This window comes from Oryzias latipes, chromosome 20 (genome assembly GCF_002234675.1).
Source record: "Oryzias latipes chromosome 20, ASM223467v1".
In the NCBI taxonomy this organism is placed as follows: domain Eukaryota; kingdom Metazoa; phylum Chordata; class Actinopteri; order Beloniformes; family Adrianichthyidae; genus Oryzias; species Oryzias latipes.
This window is the reverse complement of record NC_019878.2, coordinates 2,557,805-2,583,114: the sequence shown is the minus strand read 5'-3', so window position 1 is coordinate 2,583,114 and position 25,310 is coordinate 2,557,805. Positions and strand designations below refer to the sequence as shown.

The window sequence follows — 25,310 nt, the reverse complement described above, 5'->3', positions numbered from 1 at the left end:
GGCAGAGACACTTCTTGTGTTGGTGGAGTTTGTGGTGATGTTCTGTTAAAGTCAGCCCCACAGTCTCTGGCCGTGCAGGACCCTCATAAAACAATGTTGACACTGAGCCGTACATTTCAAAAGGAACTCAGATGATCTCCCCAAGGTGTCAGCTGAGTGCTGTCAGGTCAAATCCACAAAAATGCTGTTTTTTTCCCCCTCATCCCATGACCCGGGGGTGCACATCCACAAAAAAAGCTTCATTAACTCCAGAGATCATTCATCATTTGAGCTGTTCCTTTGCCCCTGACTTACTCTAGGAACACTTTCTCTGACTTAAGTGTACTTTTGGAAGACTCACATTGCCTGTTGGATCTTCTAAAGAGATATTTTTTATAATCCAGTCGAGTTGTTTGTTAATACATCCAAACTCCAAATGGAATGGATCTGGTTCTCAGACTGAGAGGAAGGATGCAAATGAAGCAGCAGCAGCTGCTGGCAGGAAGGAGAATGATGACCGTCTTTCTCTCAGACAGCCTGCAGAAACGTTCCATCATAAGGTGAGCATCGTTTCTGCCTGAGGCAAAGAACCGGTTCCAGAAGGAGCGGCACTTAGAGACAGGATCCACAATCATTTACCTGAAAGACGTTTTATAAATCTAGCAGAAACACCTCAAAAAAGTGACAATGCAATACTTTAATGTTAAAATTTTATAACATCAAAAAGTATAGACTGATATGAACCCACTGTTACCCATTACTGCTGTTATAAAAACAGAGAAAAACACCTGGATGTTTCTGTGAGGAGGGGATGGATAAAAAACAAAACCGGTACATTTGATGTGAGGTCCACATGGAACTTTTGAAAAAGTAGATAAATGAACAACAGCTTCGTGTTAATAGTGTTAAGTCTGTTAATTGACTGAAAAAACTGACCGTGCAGATCAGGGCCAGGAAAGGCAGGAGCAGAGGAAGCCGGTGCGTAAAGGAGCGCATCTCATCCAGCTGGCGGTTACAGCCTCCCAAACGGCAGCTGGACGCTCATCTGACCATCATCCTCCGCGGGGAACACGCGCAGCAAATGTCCTCCAAACTGCAGGAAACAAATCTGCGAGATCAAGACGTAGATATCCGCAGATGGATCCGATTCTGCGCTTGGCACGTCACTTTACGCACACTTTCAGCGCAAATCTTTCAGCACCAGCAAAAGCAAAACTTGTACTGAAATCATTTTTTAAATAAAAGTTTCAGTAAAACAGTTGTCTATGATAGACAGAGAGTGACCTTAACGGACGAATCGGCTGCAGTTCTGAGCAGAGACCGAGAGGAGCGTAAAGATGAGCAGCAGCTGCCAAATGAAAGTCCACGCACTGCCACGCACGGTACAGGCAGGGAGCAGCCGCAGCTGCTTGTGCTCTGAAGCTGAATGCAACAGTGCCCTCACGTGGACAAAAGAGAATTTACAAAATATTCCGAAAAAAAGATCTGCAAAAAGAATCCAACTTCTGCGACACTCAGAAGCTTTTACTGTAAAGGCTTCACCATTGGTCCGAACATGTGAGAGGAAAAAACAAATGAGAAACCACAGAGATAGATAGATAGATAGATAGATAGATAGATAGATAGATAGATAGATAGATAGATAGATAGATAGATAGATAGATAGATAGATAGATAGATAGATAGATAGATAGATAGATAGATAGATAGATAGATAGATAGATAGATAGATAGATAGATAGATAGCAGTTCATATCAGGCAGGTTCATCAAACAGCCTGATGGCTGAAGGGACAAATGAGTTCTTGAAGCGCTCTGTCCTGCAGCGCAGTGAAAGGAGCCTAGCTGGGACCAAAGTAACAATTTGGATGATCCAGAAGAGGAAGAGGAGGGACAATGTCCTATGGTCAGATGAAACCTCAATAGAAGTTTAAAGATTTTAGAAGACTGAATGCAACCATGTGAAATCCTCCTTCCATCAACATTGAAGATGAAACTTGGCTGTGTCTTTCAGCATAACAACCATCCCAAACACACGTTGCCCGGGTAACGAAGGAGGGGCTTCGTAAGAAGCATTTCAAGGTCTTGGGGTGGCCTAGCCAGTCTCCAGATCTCTACCCCATAGAAAATATTTGGAGTGACTTGAAAGTCTGTGTTGCCCAGCAACAGCACTAAAAGATTTCTGCTGTCGAGGAGATCTGCATGGAGAAATAGGCCAAAATACCAAAAACAGTTTGTGAAAACCTTGTGAAGACTTACAGAAAACTGCTGTCATTGCCAACAAAAGGTATATAACAAAGTATTAAGTTAAAGGTTTGTTATTGACTAAAAACTTATTTCCCACCATAATTAACAAAACATTTAAAAAATCAGGCAATGTGATTTTCTGGATTTTTTAAATCTAATTTAGTCTCTCATAATTGAGGTTTACCTATGAGGGAAATTACAGGCCTCTCATCTTTTTAAGTGGGGGAATTTAAACAATTGGTGGCTGAATAAATACTTTTTGCCCCACTGTATCAAATCAGAGAATAGTTCAGGATAGACCATGGAGAATATCTGACAGTTGGGTTATTACCGTGAAGGAGCGTCTAAGGGCAAAGATACCCAGTTTGGTTTAGTCTGTTTAGTTAGTTTAGCCATTACCTGTTGAATTCTATGACTTCGTGTTCTTCATGATTTCATGTTTATTGTACAATTACTGGTATGAAGCCCATTGAGACGACTATTGTTGTAAAGATCAGGCTATAAAAATAAAATTGAATTGATTTGAATTATTACAACTCATATAAAAAAGAAGAATGTGTGAAACTCACTGGAATAAAAAAAACATTTTTACCGAGCTTTAACCAACTTCAAGCTTCCAGACTTGGATAAAAGCAACAGTTTGCATTTGGATTTTCACAGCAATCAATGAGTCCAAGTTTAAACCATGACACTTCCCATGTTGCTGTGAATGTTGTAGTGATGCTCCAGCAGTGGATGAGCCTTGAAGTGAAGAGGGAGCATCAGAAAAGTTCTCTGCTGAAGGCTTCTGCTGTGTTTCTGAGTCTGTCATGAGAAAAACCTCTAATCTCTCTCTTGTTTAGAGAGATGAAGCTGCTCCTCCTCCTCTGGGAATGTTGGTCTGAGGAGAGGGAGAGGGTGTGCTGTGACATAAATCCAAGTTTCCTCTGAAGGTCACACAGCGCTCTGACTCAGGATTTAGACTCATTGGACAGTAGCTGCATAGATGACGTCTGCTGATCCTCTGAAGGCCGTGGACCAACAAGGATGAAAGGAAGCCGAACAAAACAATCTGTAAAACCTTTTAGCTTCATCTGAAACTTTGATGATGAATCAGCATCCCACGTTGTTATGGAAACCAGGTCTTTGAACCTCTGTTCTTAGCAGATTTGGTAAGTTTTGCGGCTATCAGCAGCAGTTGTTCTGCATGATTTAGTGCTTCTGTCTTCAGCTGCCAGAACGTTCCAATTCTATGATCGATCCTTTCTGTTCTTGTTTTAGATCTAGAATCTATGGAGTGATATTTATGCCACCACGTTGCACACAAAACTTTCCAAGTTGCAAATGAAAATATCAAATATTTGCTTTCAAATACTTTTTCTTTTGTTTTCAGTTTTTTTTTGTGCTTCCAAAAACTTTTATCTTGAATTTCTTTTTTTTTTGCATTCAAAAAATATTATTGCATTCGAAAAACTTCCCTGATTCATTCTGAAACCTCCAAAAGTAGAATAGGCTGATCTGATTCTGTCTAAACGTCCCTTCAGACAGGAAGCCCAGAATGCTGCTGCACAACTTTCAACACGAAACAGGTTCATGTGACCGGAAAGCACGTCTCCTTCTGCGGTTTCCGGATCATTTTCTAGTTTCAGTGCAAGATTTGAGTTCCTTTCAAAGCTCTCCAGTGTCTCTGGGCCCCTATAGTTGTGCACACAGGAGCAATCTCTGAGGTCAGAGGTCAGGAACAGCTCTGCCCTCCCAATCATTAACAGTTCATAACTTCATTTTTGCTTGAATTGTTTTAATGTCCCACTCTGATCATTTTTTGATCTATTTTCAAAGTGTTCCCAGTGGTCTTTTGATAATGATTATGCTGTTTTAGCCAAAATATTAAAAAACTAATTTTCTAGGACATACTTTCTGCAGAGCAGCAGGAGTTCATCAGAATTTTCCCCTCTGAGTTGTGTGTGGGGGTGGGACTGTTGGCAGGAAGTAAGCCAGCACTAATTTCCCATCATCCCTTTGTTTATTCTCTCCTGCGATAAACTATAACACTACATTTCTTTATATTTGTCCTCTATAATGAGAAAAAGGCTACAAAAACATGCTAAAAACACTATTTTCATAGCCGTGGGTGTCTAATCTTTTACTTTTTTAATTGATTCATTGAAAACTTTGTTCCAGTAAATAGGTTCCTTTTTGTGAGCTCGAGCAGCACCTGACACGGTTGTTTTTCAGTGACTTAAAGCAGACAGAATGGAGGTTTTTCCGTTTCAGCTTCCTTTTCTCCTCCATCCAGAGCTCCTCCGTCAGCAGAGAGGAGGTGTTCAGCTGCAGGAAGGCTCTGCCACACACGTTCTTGTCTCAGGCTCCTATGTGTACAGGTTTACGCTTTCAGATGGTTTTCAGCTCAGTGACGAAGTTGGAACAACGTTTTACCAACGTTGTGAGCCCCATGTTTGGAGATGAAGCTGCTGAAGAGACGAGGCGACTCCAAAGGGCAGCTGTGATGCTCTGAGGACTTTTGTGCTCAGAGGCCTGCAGCTTCACAGAACCAGCCTCCTCTGGGTTTTGGTTTATCCTCCATCAAATGACCAGGTCTTGGGTCCATGAGAACTGGACATCTATCAAACGTTTTTTTCCGCCCTAACTTCAGGATCATTTTTTTTCAAAGATAAATCAGACAGGAACAGATTTTGGTTCCTTCTTTTTTTAAACCATTATTTATTGCGTTAATTGAATATTTGGATTTTTTCAAAAAAAAATCTATTTTTTCCCCTAACAGAATTGTTGTCTTGCTTTGATCAAAAAAGGCACTGAAACTTTTGATCCTAACCAGAAAAAATGTCCAATAAAAAACATTTAAATCTCATATTTCCCCAAATCCTTCGTCTGCATCAGAATCCTGTTTTCTTACTTTTTTTCTCTACCACAGTGTGTATTTAAAAAAATAAGATCATGTTGCAACATTTAACAGTAGTAATCTTTTTTATGTGAAGAAACCTTCCTTATAATATTAAAGGTTCATTCAAATATGGCCTGCATCAAATATGATACGAATGGTTTTAATGTGACTTTAGGAGCTCTAGAAGAGAAACACGAAACTGCAATGAAAATGTAAGAAATTAGTGACGGAGCATGAACGCCATGAGTAAAAATGTATAAGGATGTCATCACTGCAAAGCCTTTTACCCAACAAAGTGTTTTTTTTTTTACTCTTTATATTTTTACTTCTTTTTGCAGGAAATATAATGTAGTGTTTTAAAAATGGCTTTATTTGACATTTACACACAATCCTAATAAATAAAACTACAATAGTTATTCAAGAAATGAAATTAATGAGTTTAATTTAAACTCTAACTCTACTATTTCCCCTCTTACCTGAGGTCTGTCCAAACCGGACATTCACTGATAAGTAGCAATTATACAAAACATAATCAATAATGTGCAAAATCCCTCCGTCCAGGCTGCGTTCATGCCCTCCCCTTAACATCTGAAATATTTTCCCAACTCATGACTTTACTACCCTGAAGGTGAATCCTGTCCTCCTTTGGTCTCACTCTGTTTCCTGACTTCATCTTCAGTCTCTGCAGAAGCTGAAGTCAAAGACTTCCCGCAGGTCCTCTGCTTGGATTTATCATAGACTTTTGTGTCATGATTTGGAGCCGTTCCGCTGCCTCCTCCCATCCCTTCTGCTTCTTGAGGGAAGAGCTGAAAGCATCAAACGCTAAAACAGAAGAACCAAGGGTCTCTCAGCAGGAAGAGCAGGCCACGTTTTAGCCAATCAAAGCACTTTATTGCACTGTATAGTGTGACGGCGAGCCGACAGGCAGCTCTTATAAAAGTGTCCTTTCATCTTTTCTTCATCATGTGTACAAAACGAGTCACGCACACTTGAACCGTACAAAATCAACACTATTTACATACAATACACACTCACACACCTTTGTCCCGCTCAGGCCCAGACACGCACCAGTCCTCCGGGTTCTGATGGGGTTCCTTCCTGATGCAATAAAACACGACCGCTACTTTGCTACCAACAAGCGTCTTCTGAAACACACCAAACACCTGGGAACCTCTGAGGATAAACCACGTGAAAGCAAAAACCTTCAGGCGTGCAAACAAGCCTCTAATTTCCCATGATGCTTTGCTCTGCTGTGGCTCTTTAAACTCTTCATAAAAGTTCTTTAGTTAACTCTGTTAAAATCTCTTCCACCCTCATGGGAGCTGAGGACAGCTTGGAGTCAGTGCTGCTGTACTGAAGCTCAGGATGTTTTTTACCCCACAGACCTTCAAACTAAAAGCCCCAGAGATGAGGAAAATCTGTGATGAAACTGCAGATCTAAAGATCATGCTGCCATTCCCACTGTTATGACCCTTCCTCTGCTTTAGGAGACTCCTCTATGTAAATATGTCATTCTTCTAATGTTTTCCTCTCTTTGCAGAGACTAAAGGAAAAAAGCTTCCAACCTTCAAACAGGTGAAGTTACTTGGGAACAAAGAACTTCAGCAAACATTTAGTTGGACAGATCTCAGATCTTTACAAGTTAGTTGATTTGGGGCTCTGTCCCCTGTACTTGCTTTTGAATAGACTTTCGAGCATCGTTGAGTTTATTATGTGTTTTAAGATCATCATCCAGTCAGATTGGAGGTCAGCTCACAGCTGGATCTTCAATGCTCATTTGAATGTTGGAGCACTTTCAATCATTTTTAGTTTTTTATTTCCAGCAGTTTTGAACAACCTTGAGTTAGTTCATCCTCTGCTGATCAACCTGGCAGCTTTTGCAGTTAATATCAGGTTTTGAACATTTCAAAACTATTTGATGAGTCAAATACCTTGAACGTTTTGATGACGATCAACTTTTAGATGTTTCAGCGTGCGTTAGCAACTCAAGTAGAGAGTTCTCACATTAGTTTGAGCAGAAAATGGAATTTCTTATGGTTTATGTCACCTTTATATTTGTAAACTGGACAGAATAATGCAGACATGTTTAAATGCTCATTGAATTCCTATGTTTGGTATGTAGTGACATCTAGCATGATTCTGCCAAAATGCAACTTAAGTAGTAACACACTCTGTTTCAAAGAGCTCAGTTCTTCTGTTAAAAACCGAAGGAGGTCAAATTGAAAGGAAAGACGTTTCTGCTGTGCACAGCTGGAGAGCATGAAGAAGCAGGAAGTGTCTGGGATCCTCACTGGCAGTAAAGAACATCCTTTGGGAGATTATTGCTACAATAAGAGCTTTCATGTAAACTTTTCTAGAGTTGTGTCAGCGTCCAGATTTTTTCCTGCAGGCACTCTCTGTCTATGAACTGACACATCAGTGCGTCTGCAAAGGGCTTCCAGGTCTTTCTGGAAACCTAAACTGCAGCTTTTCTGATATGAAGAACTTAAGGTCCTCTGACTGACAGAACTGTTGCAGCAACATCTGGATACTGTTACCTCCCCTCTGATGTCCCCAATAATTCATATTCACTCGGTGCCCTTTGCCTGACTTTGGGACTAAATTTCATGAGCAGCTCAGTGAAGCTGCTGCTCTGCAGTCATGAAGCTGCAGCTGTTTCACCTCTTTGCAAACAGAACAGACTTGCAGTCTTGATATTTTTTGTTTCCCTTTTCATTACATTTCAGAAGATTCAGAAGACCAACCTCCCTGAAAACAAGCACGGATGCTTTTGTCTTTTCCTTCATAAAACTTCTCTTCTAGAATAAAATCTGGTCTGAAGCCACGCCGACGTCCCAGTCAGACGAGTGCACACACACACACTCACACACAGACAGGGTGCGGGTGGAGAGAGCTGCATATAGGGGCTACTACACCTCATGTGTTTTAGGTACCTCTCCATATAGATTATTATGTCTATGTACAGTATTTATATTTTTACAGCGATCGGGATGCCCCTGCTCTAACAGAAAAAAACACAGATCCGGGATTCTTAATTTGACCAGAAGGAGGCGCCAACAAGCACATTCTCTGCTTTTCCACTCCCCCTAAACACAGTGACTCCAAAAAATGAGCTGCTGTAAGACATGGAAAAACAGCCCACACAACACAGGCAGCCAACCATCAGTCAGCAATGAGTCAATGATTAGTCATCGACCAGAAAACGATCAGTCATCGATTGCAGTTATCATTCAGTCAACCATCAGTCAACAGTCAATCTGTCAAGCATCAGTCAGGTAAAGATCAATTATTGATCAGTTAATGATCAGTTAACGATGAGTTAACCAGTCAGTGATCAATCATGGTGATCAATCATAAGTGAGAGATAAGTCAGTGATCAGTCTTGGATCAGTCAGTGATCAATCATGGATCAGTCAGTGATCAGTCTTGGATCAGTTAGATATCAGTCAGTGATCTATCATGGATCAGTCATGGATCAGTCATGGATCAGTCAGTGATCAGTTATGGATCAGTCAGTGATCAGTTATGAATCAGTCAGTGATCAATCATGGATCAGTCAGTGATCAGTTAGGGATCAGTCAGTGATCAGTCAGTGATCAGTTATGGATCAGTCAGTGATCAGTTATGGATCAGTCAGTGATCAGTCATGGATCAGTCAGTGATCAGTTATGGATCAGTCGTGATCAGTTATGGATCAGTCATGGATCAGTCAGTGATCAGTTATGGATCAGTCAGTGATCAGTTATGGATCAGTCAATGATCAGTCATGGATCAGTCAGTGATCAGTTATGGATCAGTCAATGATCAGTCATGGATCAGTCAGTGATCAGTTATGGATCAGTCATGGATCAGTCACTGATCAGTTATGGATCAGTCAGTGATCAGTCATGGATCAGTCAGTGATCAGTTATGGATCAGTCATGGATCAGTCACTGATCAGTTATGAATCAGTCAGTGATCAGTCATCACGAGCTGTCAAGTAGCGGGTACGATGACGAACAAAACCAAAGGGAGGACTAAAGTTTACACCATCTGCAGCTTCAAAAATACAGTACATTTTGATCTGAGGAACGGAATGAGGGACGGCGGTTTGGACAGCCCACGGGCGCTGGCTCTCCCACTGCAGCACACACACTCGCACACTCCAGCTCCAGCTACATGTTGTAGGCCACGTAGATGGGGTCCAGCTGGTCTTGCAAGAAGCCGTCGCGCAAGTGCATGCGCTGTTTCTCGCCGCGGGAGTTGATGGGGATGACGCCGACGTCCGTCACCACAACCACGCCCACAATCAGGTAGTGCTCCTCCAGCACAGCCTTGGTCACCATGGGAACCAGGTCCAGGGCCTCCTGCTCGGAGCCCTCCAGCTCCACCACCACCACCAGCAGGTTGGTCCAGGTGAAGACGGCGCTGAGGAAGACATGGGAACGTGAAGGAGATGTTTTCATGTTTACAGAGCTACATTTATATTCTAGTGAAGGGATTTGCCCTGCATATTTGAGGAAAAGCCTCCAAACCCACCTGACTCTGAAGAGTTATTCCACATTACACCTGAGAACGTCTTTTCCCACAAAACAGCTGCAACCAAAAGGTTAGCAGAGGTAGGCGGAGCGGTTGGCATGAGCCAGCGAAAAGACACCTAACCATCTGGAACTGAGTGGGGGAAAGATCTGGGTCTTATACTGTTGGAGCTGTGATGAGAAATCTGGCTGCAGGTGTGTAGGAGGTGGGACTAGTAGAGGAGGCAAACCAGGAAGTCAGACACTCCGCCCAGCTCATGGAAAGAGACAGACACAGGATCTTGACAGACTGTGGGTGTCTCTGATGAGGACGGTTTAGTCTGTTCTCTCAAAATAACTGAATTCAAATCATCTTGATCTGCTGCTGACTTTGGAACCGAAGTGCTCTTGAGCCTGGATGAAACAGGAATTCCTGGAAGTAAGCCATAAACTAAAGGTGTCCACACTGGGTAGGTTGAGGATTCCATGTTAAAATGAGGACTCATTTAGTGTTTCTGTAAATGGTGTGGACTTCTATAGCGCTTTACTGCCTTCTTAGCCCAAAGTGCTCCACAGTCACAGTCCCATCTATACACACACACACACACACCTTCACGCACTGATGGTGGTGAAGGTACCACAACCGTTCGGCCTGCAACTACCGTACGGGGTCCTTTCGACTGAAGGTAACGTCACACTTCGGAAACCCCATGGACAAACTACGTAGCGTGGAGATCTGCTCGGGCTCTACATAATTTCATTTCACGTTCCCTTTTGTAACCTAAAGTTATTTTCCCTCACAAATTGCGTCTGACAATATTCTTTGTAGAGATTTTGCCACAATCCGCTTGTTATTCTAGTTTAAGTTCAGCCTAGGCTGAAAATGTTGTTAGGACGGCTAAATGTTGTTCTTCCGGGTCCGTTCTGCCAATAATAAAGCACTGGGCGACAGATTCAAAAAATTATAAGTGAACATGCATTCAATAATAATCCTAACAATAATAAAGGCACGTTTAGAAGATAATCTCACTCTATGTCGGAGCTCTGTGTGTTTACAACAGACTTCATAATATTTTCTTTTAGGGTAGTATCGTAATTTGTCCAGACCAATCACTATCTGACACGTCGTGTACATGAACAATGTACAGCCAATCACATAATGTGATGTCAGCATTAGTCCCAGGACCCTGAAGGGTAGTTGCAGGCCAAACGGTCATGGTGCCTACAGCGGCTCCGCTGCCGAACACTGGCACCAACCTAAAAGTACCAGGAGCGACATGGAGTTCAGTGCTTTGCTAAAGGACACTATGACACATGGGCGGGGGAACCAAACCCTGGGATCTTCCGATCAGAGATCAGCCGCTCTTCCACTGCACCACGGACACCCCAACACACACACAGAGTTAGCAAATCACCAAGAGGAAAGGCCCTCTCTGACTGTGGAGTTCTGCCCAGAAACATGGTCCCATTTTTCCAAAGTTCTCCTCTCACTTTTCTGCAACCCAGCTGCTCTCAATTTTTTCCATTAAAAAGGGGAAAATCCCCCTTTAGCTCAGAACCAGGTGGGTTCAGACAGAGTTCTTCCTCAAAGTACGGCAACGTTCAGTAGCTTTAATAGTTTATGGTCTTTAGTTTTTTGCAGTGTAGAGCAGAGCTGCAGCTTGTGTCAGTCTACAAACCACTCCATGATGCTCTTGTGCGCGCGGATGACGGAGGTCTCAATGTCGATGGGATGGTACCTCATCCCTCGCAGCTCCATGGCCTCCTCCAGAGCTCCAACCACGAAGAGCGCGTCGTGCCTCTCTGTGCACGAAGAGGCAAGCGAAGTCAGTTCTGCAGCTGCAGTGGAGTCACGGGCAGAACTCTGACTAACCCTCACCTCCGTGGGCATCCGTGAGCTCGGTCCGGCGCAGGAAGCCCAGGTAACCCGTCCTGGCCCAGACCGTCTGCGTGTCTCCAAAGCTCAGTCTGGAGTTAAAGTGATCCGACTGCAGGACCTCCTCGCCATAGCCGCTGTAGTAACCGCTGCCGTTGTGAGCGCTGTGGACCCAGATCTGGAGGAGGAAACAAGAACAAATGAAGGTTTTTTTTTAGAGCTTGCTCACCTTAAGTCACACCCCCCCATCTCTGATGGGCTTGTGTTTGTGGACTGGGGGTAAAGAGCTTCTGTGGTGACCTTTACACCTATGCAAGGATCCCTGAGGGATTCTGGGAGTTTGAACATTTAGTTCTTAAGAGGTCTGTGGACTTGGAGAAGCCATTCCAGTTCATGGGGGTGCTCTGCAGTTATGGGGAGCATGGCCTGCTGCTGGGGGCCACTGCAGTGGCAATCTAGCAGCCCCCGGCAGGGCCGTCCTTCTCCTGTTCCATCATCACCCTCTTGGCATAAATCCAGTTGCACCTTGGGAGCTTCAGAACCTCGTCTCTGCTGTTTGCAGATGATGTGGTCTTCTCAGCTGCTTTAAGACATCCAGCTCTCTCTGCAGCAGCTGGGTGTGAAGAGGCAGGGATGGGATTATTGAAAAAGATAAAATTCCCCCTTCAGGCTAGAAAGGAGTCTTTCCCCAGATGGATGTGCTTCTGAGTGTCTTTGTTTTAATGGTGGAGTGTGAGGTCAACAATGAATGGCTGTGTTCTGCAGTAAAGTGAACTTTGCAGTGATCTGCTGTGCAGAGATCCCAGTTTAAAGTTCCGTTGTAAACAAACAAGCTGCAGCACAGAGTGAGATGATCTTCTAAATGTGCTTTAATGTTGATAAAATTGCTATTACGTGCTTGGTTGCACATATTTTTTTTTCTTGGTGTAAGAATGATTAGGATTAGGCTAATACGTGCCAACAGCAACGTTTAGCCGCGGATGCAGTTGAAATCCATGCAGTTAATGACTGAACAAATCTGTGGGAATAACATTAGCCTTTTTCTTCTGGACACGATTGGAAACATGAATTCACGTGATTGTTTACACAGTTTCTCAGGACTGAGCGGCATTTCTCCATTCAAAAGCCGCCTCCATGAGCTCATGACCGTTCCAAAGCCGCTCCTCTGCTCGGAGACTCGGTTCTCCTGAGTCCGGCAGCTCCATCATGCAGAGCAACCGGATGCACTGCAATCTGAAGCATCCTCCAGAGCGCACACTGTAACAAAGCACCCTCCTTTACCAGCAAACGAAAAGCCACGAGTCCTGCTGCTCTGCTCAGAGACATGCTTCGCACGGATGGAGGAGACGACCGGTCCCGTTAGCCTTCCAAAGCTTTGTCTGGAGTGCCACACCATCTATGCATGATGTAAACCAGAGCAGTAGTGACCCTTTTTAGTCTTTTTTTGACCTCCGTCGGTCATACTGACCATGTATGACGTATCCTTAGCTCTCATCTTGGTTGCGAGGCCTCTCCAGCGTTGAGAGAGTTAACCAGAGTGAGGTAGCATGGAGGACAGGCTATTGCCCGTGTACCAGGTCCCCCCTCTCCACGTCGTCAATGTAACAAGGCTGCTGCCGTTGGGCATTGGCGCCGTTGCAGGAGTTGCCAAAGCGAGGCTGCAAGCAGCGTCGAACTGCCTTAGGAAGTCTGACTCCGGATTTTTCCCCGAGGTTTACTCCTGAAGTAGTGACCCACGATCAGAATAAACTGTTTCTATGCACCACGATCAGATCAATAAACAGCACCTATCTCTATCAGATCCGAATGAGGCGATCCGAACAGCCTTAAAGGTGTGTTTACATGACGCATTTTTATTCTGATCAGGCGTTTCTTCCGATTACTTTTGTCCATGGAACTACAGCTTCAGATGAGCATCTAACATGTCAGGAGAAACAACATCTCTACCAACCTCTCCAAGGTGCGAGTCTCCCAGCGGCCCTTTGGTCTCTGGGTTGGCGATGATGATTCGAACTCCAGGCAGAATCTAAAAGAAACAAAAAGGGTGGTTACCATGGTAACGGCTTCATCCACGGTTCAGCCATTTAGGGTGCAACAGTTTTAGGACAAACTTGGTTAAACGTGTGCATGCACAGCCTGCATCTGTTTTGAAATCAAACTTTATTTATAAAGCACTCGATATGCTTTACAGGCTTAAAACAATAAAAAATGAAAAAATAAAATAAAAGTATAAAATAGACAGATTGCTCTCAAAGGATGAAGGAAAGAAGCTCTGATTGACCCTTTCCTTTGCTCCTCCCCCTCTGGTGACCACGTCAGGACCCAGAGGATCCAACTCCACCACAGCTCTGCGTCCAACTTGTTTGCTTCAGTTCATGAGCTTTTATTAGCTGTGGCTGTGAACGTCAGCTCTGCTGCAAAACTTCCCTTTGACATCGTCATCTCTGAGAGGAAGACACAGAGAGCGAGGAAGACGGCCTCTCTTCATCCTCTCAGCACATTCTGGAGCTAAGATGGATTAGGATGTTTTTCTCTGGCAGACTGACGCAGTTGAGCTGAGCTGGATGTCCACAGACTGAGGGGATGAAGGGATGCTCATCCTGACTCAGACCTGCTGTCGGTTCTGACTCACAGCGTGGGAGGACTCCACTGTCACAAGGAGTCCTGAAATACGCCATCCGTCTGTTTGCTCCTCCATCTGACAGTGCAGTCTTTTCAAAGCGTCTTACACCCGTCTTTTAAATCTGCTGCATCCATTTCAGGCCTGTGGAGGGGGTGGACGGGTCAGCCGGCCATCGCTGGAGGTCGGTTTCATTCTCTGCTTTTATAAAAACTCTTCAGCAGTTAGAGTTGGTTCTAACTTGACCTTGAAAGGCTGAGCATTCCTGCCTCTCTTTGTGTTTGTTCTTCTTTTTGAGCCATCGTTGCCCCCCAAGTGCAGGTGTGGCAACATCCAGATGTTTTCCTGTTGCTGCTGATGTTTCTTTTCTAAAAAACAGACCTGTTTTGGTGGCAGTATTCATTGTGTGTGAGGAAGTGGGTGTCATTTGAATTTCTGTCTTTGTATTGTTTTTATTTTAAATCACTTTGGGCTGCTTAAAGCATGGAAAACCTCTTAAAAATTAAAGCATGATTTGATGTAAATCATTGACTGTAAACGAGAACTGGACTGAGCAAGTGTGACCTCATCCGTAGAAAACGTCTTACTTGCGACTCCAATCAAATGAAGTCAATTCAGTCGCCATTTTTTGAGCTATGGACACCACCGTGTTGGAGCCAGATGACGTCTGTGATGTCCGCTGATGATTGGTCCGAGTCTGTTTGAGTCGTCGCTTCTAGGGCAACTACTCTCACCAATAAGGGGTCAAGCCCACACCCCCGTAACTTGAAAGGGGGGTTGGGAGAACCATTGAATCCTTGAAGGTCTGCAACCATTGGCTACACGAAATCTGTCAAACATTTTGAACGCTTGATGTGAGACTATTTTTATTGAGGCATCTGACTGGTCAGTTAATAACTGAAAAAAATATCCTTGGATTTTGGTTTCCAGCAGGTACTTCCTGTTTGGAACGCGAAGGGGGAGGGGTCACGCAGTCCAGTTCTCATCAAGAGTCATTGATGTGAACTCTATAATCACAGACGTCACCCATGGGATCTGAAAAGCTATGATGAAGTGGACCCCTACATTGATCACAGTTTGCTCCGCCCATTTCTAAATTGTTTAGATAATGCCAGGGTGGGCGGGACAAAGTCAGTTTTACCCACTCAAACGCATCCCTAATAATTCCCCGATGTAAAAAGTGGGCTCACCTTGCCGGACTCCATCAGAGGCAGACTGTGAGGTGAGCCTCTCTCCACCAAGCGGACCCTGATGGAGACACACCATCAGATGGGAAACAGCAGCAGAGGGTGTGAATGGAGCCGTAGACGGCCGTACCTGTCGTGGCGCAGCGCTCTCATGTCCACGTACACAGTGGTAGGGTCCGGCCCGGACGTTCCCTGCAGGAAATCACCAGAGCGGTTGAATCTAACGTACGCGTCCCAGAAGCTGCTTTCTTTGCGGGGTCTGGGCTCACCTGCAGGCAGATGGCCAGGTTGACTCTGCAGCCGAACGACGTGCTGACAGAGCGCGGGTGAAGGCCCAGGTCTTTGAAGAGCTTGGAGAAGGAGTGTGTGAGCGCCATCCTGGGCCTCTCCTCTGCCACCACCACACAGGCCCGAACCCGGGACAGATCCAGACCTCGAGCCTGAACCACAGACAGAGCCACTCGCTTTAACCTGATGCTCAAAAAGTGCCGCTGAGCAGCTGAGCAGGAATGAGTGCTGGAATCCGGTTAGGCACTCTTCACGGCTGAAGACGGCTCTGCAGAGAATCTGTCTTCATGGAGAACGATTTTACTATCTCAGGACTTGCGTCTCCATGGAGACGTCAAGACAGGAAATCACTAGAATGAACTGAGTGTTTTCCATTAGTGACCAATCAGAGGTGAGACTGCAGCGCGCCTCAAGGAGGAAGTTTATTATGTCTGTGGAAGAGAGACTGTTGAAGCTGCTTAGCAACAAAGAAGTCATCAGGAACCAATCCTGGAATGAGCCAATCCCCAATGATACGGCTGACAGCAAAATGTTCAGATAAGTTATAATTTTCAAACATGCCAAACCCCAAAACCAGGTCACTGAAGGCAGACGCATGAAAAGAAGAAAATCTGGTTTGTAGGAAACGCTCTGTCACAGGAACATGCAGGAGCTTAGTGCAGGTTTGAGGCAGCAGAGGGTTTTACTGCCGGACGAGGGTTTGTGTGGAACACTTTTGGTGCATTTTAATTCTCCGTTGGACCCACTGGTTGCATCTGAGAACTGGACCGAGTGAGTGTGACGTCACACAGTTGACTTCTGGCTCCAACCAAAGGAAGTCAATTCAGTGGCCGTTTTTTCTGAATGTGGACGTCTCCGTGTTAGAGCTTAGATTGGTCCGAATTGGTCTGAAACAATATTTCTACGCCAACCACTCTAACCAATCAGCAGTGAGCTTATTGGAGTCCACACCACTGCCAGTTGAAAATTGGCTACACTAAATCTGTCAAACATTTTGAATATTCAACGTGAGTCCACCTACTTTAATTGAGGCATTTGATTGGTCAGCTTATAACTTCAATAAGTTGCACTAAAGAGGAAATCTGAAAATGAATATGAAAAAATGTATCACAGCAGGAATGGTTATTCTGACCAATAGAATGACTGAGGTAAAGCTGTTAATTTCTCTATAGAAGTCTATGGGATGTTGGCTTCTTGGAGCCAGCCAGAACTCAGTCCAGTCCTTCCATACAGTCAATAGTTGGGCTTGCATGTACATGTTTTTGCAGTTCCTCTGCAGATGTCATGAATAGGTCCCTGCTGACCTTCAGGGCCTCCGTCTGCAGGCCCAGTCCTTTGGTGCAGAGCTCCATGACGCTGTAGGAGCAGAAGGTGTCTCGCACCCTCAGCTGGCTGACGGCCAGCAGCCACAGAGCCGGGTTGGTCTCCAGCTCCACGGGGGGGATCAGGATGGACTGGTGACCCGAATAAACACTGCAGGCAAAGTAAGGAGAATCACCCTTCAGTGGTGAGCAGGTCAACAAGCAAGAATAGAAGGGGATCTCTAAGTGAAGGTCACGTTTTACGAAATGAAAACCAGATTAAGACCAGAGTCTTCAAATGAGCAAAAACAGAACTTTAAAAGACATCTGCATATTGGAGAGCAAACATGGCTTTTCTTTGATAGGTTGTATTTTGTAAAAAGTTATGTCGTCATGATGAGCAGAAGCTGTGGACTAAAAGAGGAGAGAAATGGACCTGCAGAGACACCAGAGGACGAAGCCCAGACCACAGTACGGATCCAGACAGATGGCCACCTCTCTGGACGGATACAGCTCACACTGCAGCTTCACCGAGCGACAGAAGGCCCCAACTGCATTATGGGACATCTGGAGAGAAGGAGACAGGCAGGAGACCATCAAAGAACAAAAACGGGTAGTGAAGCCTCGGCGGAACAGCCTCTAACTCTTCCAGCTCTTTAGTGTTGCTGCTTCTCCTCCTGAGAGCAAATGTCACAAATGAAGGAGAACGGCGATGAACGCTCCGCTGACCTGAACCCCGGCCAACATGCCGGTGGTGGACACACTGAAGTCCAGATAAGCCAGGCCGTCAGGGTTGGTGGGTTTATAGAGAGCTGGAGCCTTCTTCTTTGGGAGATCATCTAGAGCAGAAACAAACACACTGGAATCATTACGTTTCATAGGACAGTCTGCTGACTTTCATTAGTTTAGAACCCCTGACCCCCAGCGGCCCCACAGAATGGCAGGCTTCAAGTACAGCGGCGAAACATCACAGATGTGCTCCTATAGGAATGTTTGCTCCTAAAAGATCCCAGAAAAAGAGCCCAGTGTCCTCCTGAAGCCTGAAGAGTCACAGTGATGTGGTGAGCGCCACGTTTCTCTCATGAACTTTATTTGACTCAGTCGCACACACTGCTGTGCTGAAACCGGGCCAGAGCCCCAGAACTGCATCATGTAGCGCTGGAATGAGTCCAGGTGGTCTACTGCCCCTGCTGCTGCTGCTGCCGCTGCAAAACGAAGCCTTTGCATGCTGAAATTCCCAAACAGCAGCAGAAAGTTACCCTCAGACCAGCTTCTAAAACAATGGCAGCTAACCAAAAAGCTGTGAGGTCACAGCAAATGTTTTCAAAGAAACCATTAAAAACACAGGAAACAGTTCATCTAAATGTAATGTAGGAAGAAAAACTTAAAAAAGCAACATAAACCTAAGAATTAGGCTGGCTGAGTCTGAAACATGGACAGAGAATCCTGTGGGAAAAAAGTCTCCCTCTGCAGTTTGGAGCAAAAAACACATCGATCCATGTTTTCTGTGTCCTGAGCCACTCATTCATCACAACTCAGACTGCTCTTTTCTGCAGGTTGAACCCTTAACAAACAACTCTGCGTGCTGCATTCTGGGAGATTTAACCTTTAACAGGATCTGTGTTTGTCAATTACATAGGCTGCCTACAATGACGTAGTAATGGCGGCGACCCCCGTCAGGTTAGTTTTCATTTCAGTTTTAACAATAGGGTTTCCAAAAGGTTGTTAGCTTTGAAACTTTAGGTTTAAACTCCTATGACCCAAGCTCTTGCTTGATGGGCCTTTTTTTCTCGTTGACAGAGCTCCAGTTAAGCAGAATGAACTACTGTGGTGACAAAATCTGAAATGCGATGTCCGTGCATGTGAACGCCAGGTCTGAACAGGTTCAAACTGCCCCCCCCCTTCTGGTCACCGGCGGCAGCAGTCTCCAGAGTACTGAGTGCACTTCATTTCCCAGAAATCCCATCGTGCACTTCCTGGATGCCGCACACCTGACTCTCATCCCTCAATCAATCATAGCATACTTAACCACTGCACTCGGTGTGAAGTACTGTTTATGCCATTCTGCCTTCCTTACTGAGCGTTGTAGTTGACCCTGACCCTGACCCTGTTTGTCTGCCGCCTGTCCCAACTTTCGCCTGGACTCTTACCACCTGTCTCTCCTCTGATGAACTTCTGCCTGTTATTGACTCCTGCCTGGCTAACTCTGATTTAGCTTTGTGGACTTTTAGTTGAGCTGATAAACCTGCTGCATTTGGATCCAGCCGTCTGCCTGTTCTTGTGACTCAAACATTACATGAGTTCTAACACGTGATTCTGACTGAGACACCTTGGAATAAATCTTTGGAACAATGTACATAGTTTATTTGAGTTGCATCTATTTGTAAAAACATTATTCACATTATTTTGACCTGATCTTTGCTTTCTTTTTGGGTTTATGCATTTACACTTTTAGACATTTGTCAAAAAAACATAAAAACTGTTTAATTTCAATTTTGGAGATTTTTGCTTTAAAAGTGAAAACAATTTCCACTCAAAATTGAGTTTTTTGTACAGTTTCACTTTAATTGTGGAATCATTGTATAATATAATGATGAAAATATTTGTAAAAAAGAAGTTTGGATTATCCTTAAATGATGGACATCTAGCATGACTACAAAAAAACACATTTTAAAGGTAAATTATTAGAGCAAAGCGTAGCAAAAACGAAAAAGACTCCAAGCTAAGGAGGCTGAAGCGTTTGCTTGGATGCAGGAGTTTGTGGCAGTACCAGTGTCCAGGACCGGCGGCCAGTTCCTGATGTCCACTGTGGCCGTGGCCTCCTTGGAGCGCAGCAGCTTGCAGATGACGGCGGTGGTCATCACACAGGCCGAGTGACTGACCTGCAGACAAAAGGCCGAAGACTGAGCCTCCTCACCTCGGACTCCTACGCTTCTCCTCGTAGACTTCAGACTGTTGGACTAGCGGCACAGAAAGGATCATTTGTTCTGCTTATACTGCAGAATGAGTAGAACGTTCTTCTCCGGAGGAACAGAAACAGGAGATCAGAGATGATGCAGCACACCAAACACTATAGTGTGTCATTTTTAGACAAATGAATCAGCAGCTTTTAAAAAAAAGAATGCTCCTAACCTTTGTTCAACCTTCTACAGGAACAACAGATTAACATGGACTCACAAATCAATTTGAAAGTAAATCCATCACCAAAATACTTTACTACAATATACAATGAGGCTAAATGAGCATAAATACTGACTAAAATCTGACAGAACATCTGATGTAGTTCCAATGTTTTAAACGTTTGGTGAAACCAGCCCTTAAAACCAGAAGTTTCAGGCTAAAGGATGTGAGAAAAGCTGTGGTCATCCTAACGCTTCTAAACCTTCTCTAGCTCTGTGTACAAAAGTATGGCGGTGTTTCCAACAGGAGAGAGCAGCAAACACAGAAATGTTAGCGTGGACGTTAGACGTGTGTGCTGCGTGACTGCAACGCCAGTGCTGCGGCGCCCAGAGTGACACAGAGCATCTCTGACCACGTCCTTTCTAAAGCACACGAGTGGATCTCACAAAACCTTTTCTGTGACTAAACAGGTTTTTGCCTGGAAAGAAGAGGCATCGAAAGTTGTAAAAAGAGGAGCCCATAGCTGCTGTGCAGTGGGAGGAAACCCAGTCTGACCTCAACGATCATCTTGACGGTGGGCAGGGTGGTGGAGATGTTTTGAGGGTGGGGGGGTCGCACTGTGATGGGAACACAGCCGGCGTACAGGCAGCCGTAAAACGCTGCGATCAGGTCGATGCCTGCAGCAGAGACAGAGAGAAGAAGCAGTGCATCCATTACCGTCAGAGCTTTCTGTCCGGACAACCACTGCTGTCAGCTGGTTTACTATGTAAAAATGTACACGTTTCTAAATAAAAGTTGCATTTCGTTCAGCTGTGGTCACCAATTCTGTAAAAAACTCTTTTTCAAAATCTCAGAACTGGTTTTCGAGGCTCATGGCTTCAGTTTTTGGCCGTGGCTTCTTGCTGCTTTCAGGTTCAGTTCTGGACTTTAGAGCTGTCAGTCCACTTCACACAGCCAGTCTTCTAACCCAGACGCCCCCAACTTTTGTCAGCTCACACATGTCAAACAATATTTTCATGGAGCAGCCTGGACCAGGCTGAGGTGGGCGTCAGATTTCTTTTTTAAGCCTACAGTTTCCTTTAACCTTTGAGGCTTAAGTTTATCTTCATCCTACTCTAGATGTCATGTAGACCCTGACACATCGCTCCTGATGGGTTTAGGTTGGTGCCAGTGTTCGGCAGTGGAGCCTCCATCAGTGTGTGAACTATAAAGCACTAAAACTGGCATTTTCTAAACGTGAATCCACCGTTTGAATAACTTTATTAGCAGCATCCTGGTAACATTAGACAGCCGGTTTCTGAATATTCTGCATTATTATTATGGTCTTTGGGAACAGCTGTCACAGTAAATCCATATTTAGAGTAAAGACTCCTGGTTTTTGTCTGGTAAATGCAGATTTCTTTTATTTTGTAGTCAAAGGTTCTTCTTCTGTTTCCTCTTTGGGTCTTTTCAGTCAAAAAAACTTTCCTAAGCCGTTTGTTATTTTGTTAACTTTTCTTGCTTGGAGGTTTTAATTTAGTGGTTACTGCAGCCGTTTTAAGCATGAAGCAGTTGGATTTTCCACATGTGTCAAGAATGAGTCAGACGTGGTGGAGAGAATCCAGAAGACTTCAACGATAAACCTTCCTTCACAATCAAATTAGAAACAAAACGGAAAAAATGAAGGTTGTTTCTTTTCTCTTTCCCACCGGGCCAAACCGTCCAGCGGACAGGTATTGGCCCGTGGCCTGGGGGCTTTCAGGTTTCAGACCCGTGGTTGTGGACCCCCAGCAGAGAGCATTGACTGCTGGATCGTCCCTGACCTGGTGGGTAGACCAGAGCGACGTGGTCTCCTTCCTGCAGACCCCCTCTCTCCATCAGCAGAGCTGCCACGCGCTCCGCCCTCTTGTGAAGCTGCAAACAGGTGAGGGAGCTGGACACCGCCCCCTGCAGGAGGAGAGAGGGAGAGTGTGATGCAGCTCTGCTGCAAAAACACCACAACTCCTTCCCAAACGCGATGAGAAGATCATATTCCACGAGGTGGCGTGTTTGTTACCCGAGAGCTGAGCAGAGTGTAGAGGACGTGGTCCGGGGTGGTCTGAGCTCTCCACTGCAAAACCTCTGACAGGAACAGAAACTGTAACATGAAAACAGCCCATGAGAGAAGTCTGAGAGAAGTCTGAGTGCTGAATTCACCCCCATCCACACAGAGCCAGGACCACTTCTGCTGCAAGGACCTTCCTGCAGCTTTGAACAATCAGATCTCTCTCACTGCGGTTCAAACGTCTGCAGATCAATTACTTATTGCAAAGGAGAGCTGGCTACAGAGAATGGGACACGATTACTTCTAGATTCTAGTTCTTTGTATGAGAAACTAAAACAGAGCAGGAACATTAAAGGGGGCTGAATCTTTCAAAACTTGAGGGTCAGAGATGATTAATAACTGCTGCAGTTTGGCTTCATTCTGTGATTTAGTTCTGTCATTTGTTTTTCCTCATTTTTGTCCTAAAACTGTCCAAAATCTGTTGACCTGAAAAACAGCCTCCTGACTCTCATCATTTAAGTATTGCAGTTAAATATGAGTTAAGTAACTAAATCTAATCAATCACCCTGATCAGGAAGCAGTTAATGATGCAGAGACCTTATAAAGGTTTTAACAAACAATCGATAACAGGCCCCGCCTTCATCTTTTATTGAAAAAAAGGATCTTTAGAAAGAGGAAATAAACATTTCCTGTCGCCTATAAGCATCTAAGAGACGGGAAAGAATATTTGTGGAGAAGCCAGAAAGGAAAACGTAAAATGATCTTGTCAAACAAAGAGAAGTGGGACTTTAGGCCGAATCCTGAACTGAGAACCTGTCAGTGATGTAGACTGAATCAGACAGATCTCTCTCTGCTGTGGGTCTGACCTGGTCGTTGTCATCCGTCTGCCCCAGGTCTCTGCCGCTGGCCTGAGCGATCCTCTTCCCGGACACCAGATTCCCCACCATCACGGAGGCGGGGCCGATCTCTGCGGCACACAAAGCGGGTCAGCACCCAAACGCCACGCGCTCTGAGAGCACAAACACGGCGAGCCGCGCCCACCTGGCTGCTTCTGCCGAGGCTTGGGCAGGTTGGTGACGCAGGTGTGGGGGCACATCAGCACGTTGCAGGGGTGCAGCCCCCCCTCCAGGTACAGCTGCTTGATTTCTGACAGGTGGATGCCGCCCAGAGGCGTCTTTGGGAGGGTGTTGGCCGGGACCAGAGCCAGACAGAACACACCCACCCCGTGGATGCTGTCTATGGCCTGACAGACGGGGGGATGGGTGGGGGGTGGGGGGTGGGGGGGACACTCATCAAAGTCTGATTGTCGCTACATGGAAATTAAAAGTATCTAATATCACAACCATGGGTCATTTGCCTCAGGGTCACTATAAAAACACTTCAACTTTGCACACAGCTCTCATTTCTTCTCATTTATTTTGTGATGAGGGAGGGGCTCCTGCTAACCTCCTCCCCATCAGGACAAGCTTTCTCTGAGTTCCTGCTGGGATGTAAAGCTGCTGCTGCTGATAATGATGATGATGATGATGATGATGCAGAGACCGAGTGAAGGATGGAAAAAGAGACGCTGCTGCTAAAGCAAAGCATCTGATTGGTGATTAAAACCCTTCCAAAAATGTTTGTTTTGCTTAATAAGAAAACCTGTTAGGGAAGTAATAGACTGCTGCTATGGCAACAGCTGCACCCAATGCAATAAAGTTAGTGAAGAGCAGAGGCGGCTGGGAAAGCAGCGGTGAGGCGTGAGGGGCGGGTACCTGCAGAACGCGGCTCATCCACTGGAAGCTGTCCTCCTCCGTGGAGTCAGGCCTCTGCTCGGCCACGACCACGATCCTCTCGTCTCGCAGCACCGTCACAGAGAACACGGCTATCCTGCAAGCCAGGAACAGCAGAGGGAAAGCGTCACCTGCTGGAACTGTTTTTCATCAATGCAGGGAGACCTCTGCCGCTCCACAGCTTCCTCACATTAGTAGAAACTCCTCCTGGATCTGAGAGAGCCAACGGTGTGAGTGTGGGCACATATTGTCACGTGTCTATGCCTGACAAAAGTGGTGATTTGTGCAGTTTTTCTATGAGTTTAAAGAAATGCAACTGGGAGGATTATGCTGGTTTTGAAACAGCACAACATGTGTGTGTTGTAGAAAGTGAAGTGTAAGAATCTTATATCAGAACCTTTATGGTAAAAAAGAGCTGAACTCCTACAGCAGAGGAAATTAGTATTTTATCTGTTGCTAACATTGACAGCCTGTCATCTCAGTGGTGGCTTCATTTGAACAGTGAGAGAGCTCAGAGGTCAGAGGTCACTTGTAGCTGAGGAGCAGGTTTCTGCAAATCCAATGACTTTGTAACCCTGCTTAAGTTGCTTAGTTTAATTAAGTGTAATTTTCAGTTTTTCCACTGGTGGCAGACAACATTTTAAATGTTGGTCTTTAGGATTTGCTAGGAGTGATCATCCTGTCTTTTTTTTTAAATCTTTGACGTCTTTTCAACTTTTACTCAATGCACAGTGAGAGGAAAAAAAAAAGACTGAAATTAATTGTAGTTGTAAAAACTGTTTTTGGTCTAAGTTTTGAAAACAAATAAATAAAATAAAACTAACTTCCAACAGTTAGTGTGTAACCAGGACAATGAATCTGGTTAAGAGCTACGTTGGATGTTGATAACATTTAGGGGAAATATCTTGCTGAGTAGTAATCACATTTTATGTGGCATTAACCTGCTATATTAACTGGTAAAGTGTATTCATTGATTTAAAGAAATGTGATATGTAAACATCTATATGTTATAGAGAAAACCAGTTGAGGTAACCATGAAAATATGTGATCAGTATAAAGTGTGATGTTCTGTTAGGTTTAACACATGGAGTCCCCTCAGTTAACCATGTGTTGCAGGCTAGCTACAGTAAACTAGTTTTGACTTGTGTTTTTTATGCTGTTATTTCCTTTTGGTGTGTATGTTGAGTTGAAGGTCTGAAAAAAGGGAAAATGTCTGTGAAGTCATGTTAAAAGGACAATATATATGGACAATAGGATTTTCTGCACATTTGTGTAGACTGTTTTTTTTTTTTTTGGTTTTTATCTGGAGACCCGACCGTCCTTCCTTACACCCTCCTACTTCATCATCATTCCCCTGTAGGAACCATAACCATTCGGCTTCCATCAAACGTTCGGGGTCCTTGGTCCCACACAATATGTGATTGGCTGTCCGTTGGTCCAATGACGTGTCTGTCTGAAAAAATTACAATACTACCATAGAAGAAGATATTATGCGGTCCGTTGTAAACAAACAGCGCTCAG

General features: G+C 44.7%; 3 protein-coding genes across 5 annotated transcripts in view; all 3 read right to left on the bottom strand.

The window, feature by feature from the left end:
* Window positions 1–1,341, bottom strand: part of LOC101170814 (vasoactive intestinal polypeptide receptor 2) — a 44,241-nt gene extending 42,900 nt beyond the window's left edge. Inside the window, exons 1-2 of the mRNA XM_023950048.1 lie at window positions 1,264–1,341; window positions 916–1,072 (exon numbers count right to left, since the gene is read on the bottom strand). Coding sequence (XP_023805816.1) covers window positions 916–975 — 60 coding nt within the window. The 5' untranslated portion in view covers window positions 976–1,072; window positions 1,264–1,341. The remainder of the gene's footprint in view (window positions 1–915; window positions 1,073–1,263) is intronic.
* The window catches only part of LOC105353610 (hemicentin-1-like), a 703,897-nt gene that overhangs the window by 349,633 nt on the left and 328,954 nt on the right, over window positions 1–25,310 (bottom strand). The gene's annotated exons all lie outside the window — the stretch shown is intronic.
* LOC105356645 (disco-interacting protein 2 homolog C) overlaps window positions 5,976–25,310 on the bottom strand; it is a 66,734-nt gene continuing 47,399 nt past the window's right edge. For all 3 annotated transcript variants that reach the window (XM_023950032.1, XM_023950034.1, XM_023950033.1), the window contains 17 exons: window positions 23,772–23,886; window positions 23,059–23,260; window positions 22,884–22,984; window positions 22,030–22,110; window positions 21,797–21,920; window positions 20,550–20,671; window positions 19,645–19,756; window positions 17,604–17,713; window positions 17,311–17,441; window positions 16,878–17,046; window positions 15,555–15,725; window positions 15,416–15,477; window positions 15,289–15,346; window positions 13,430–13,504; window positions 11,482–11,656; window positions 11,282–11,405; window positions 5,976–9,513 (listed from right to left, as the gene is read on the bottom strand). In XM_023950032.1, the coding sequence (XP_023805800.1) occupies window positions 9,261–9,513; window positions 11,282–11,405; window positions 11,482–11,656; window positions 13,430–13,504; window positions 15,289–15,346; window positions 15,416–15,477; window positions 15,555–15,725; window positions 16,878–17,046; window positions 17,311–17,441; window positions 17,604–17,713; window positions 19,645–19,756; window positions 20,550–20,671; window positions 21,797–21,920; window positions 22,030–22,110; window positions 22,884–22,984; window positions 23,059–23,260; window positions 23,772–23,886 (2,185 nt within the window). In that variant the 3' untranslated portion in view covers window positions 5,976–9,260. The remainder of the gene's footprint in view (window positions 9,514–11,281; window positions 11,406–11,481; window positions 11,657–13,429; window positions 13,505–15,288; window positions 15,347–15,415; window positions 15,478–15,554; window positions 15,726–16,877; window positions 17,047–17,310; window positions 17,442–17,603; window positions 17,714–19,644; window positions 19,757–20,549; window positions 20,672–21,796; window positions 21,921–22,029; window positions 22,111–22,883; window positions 22,985–23,058; window positions 23,261–23,771; window positions 23,887–25,310) is intronic.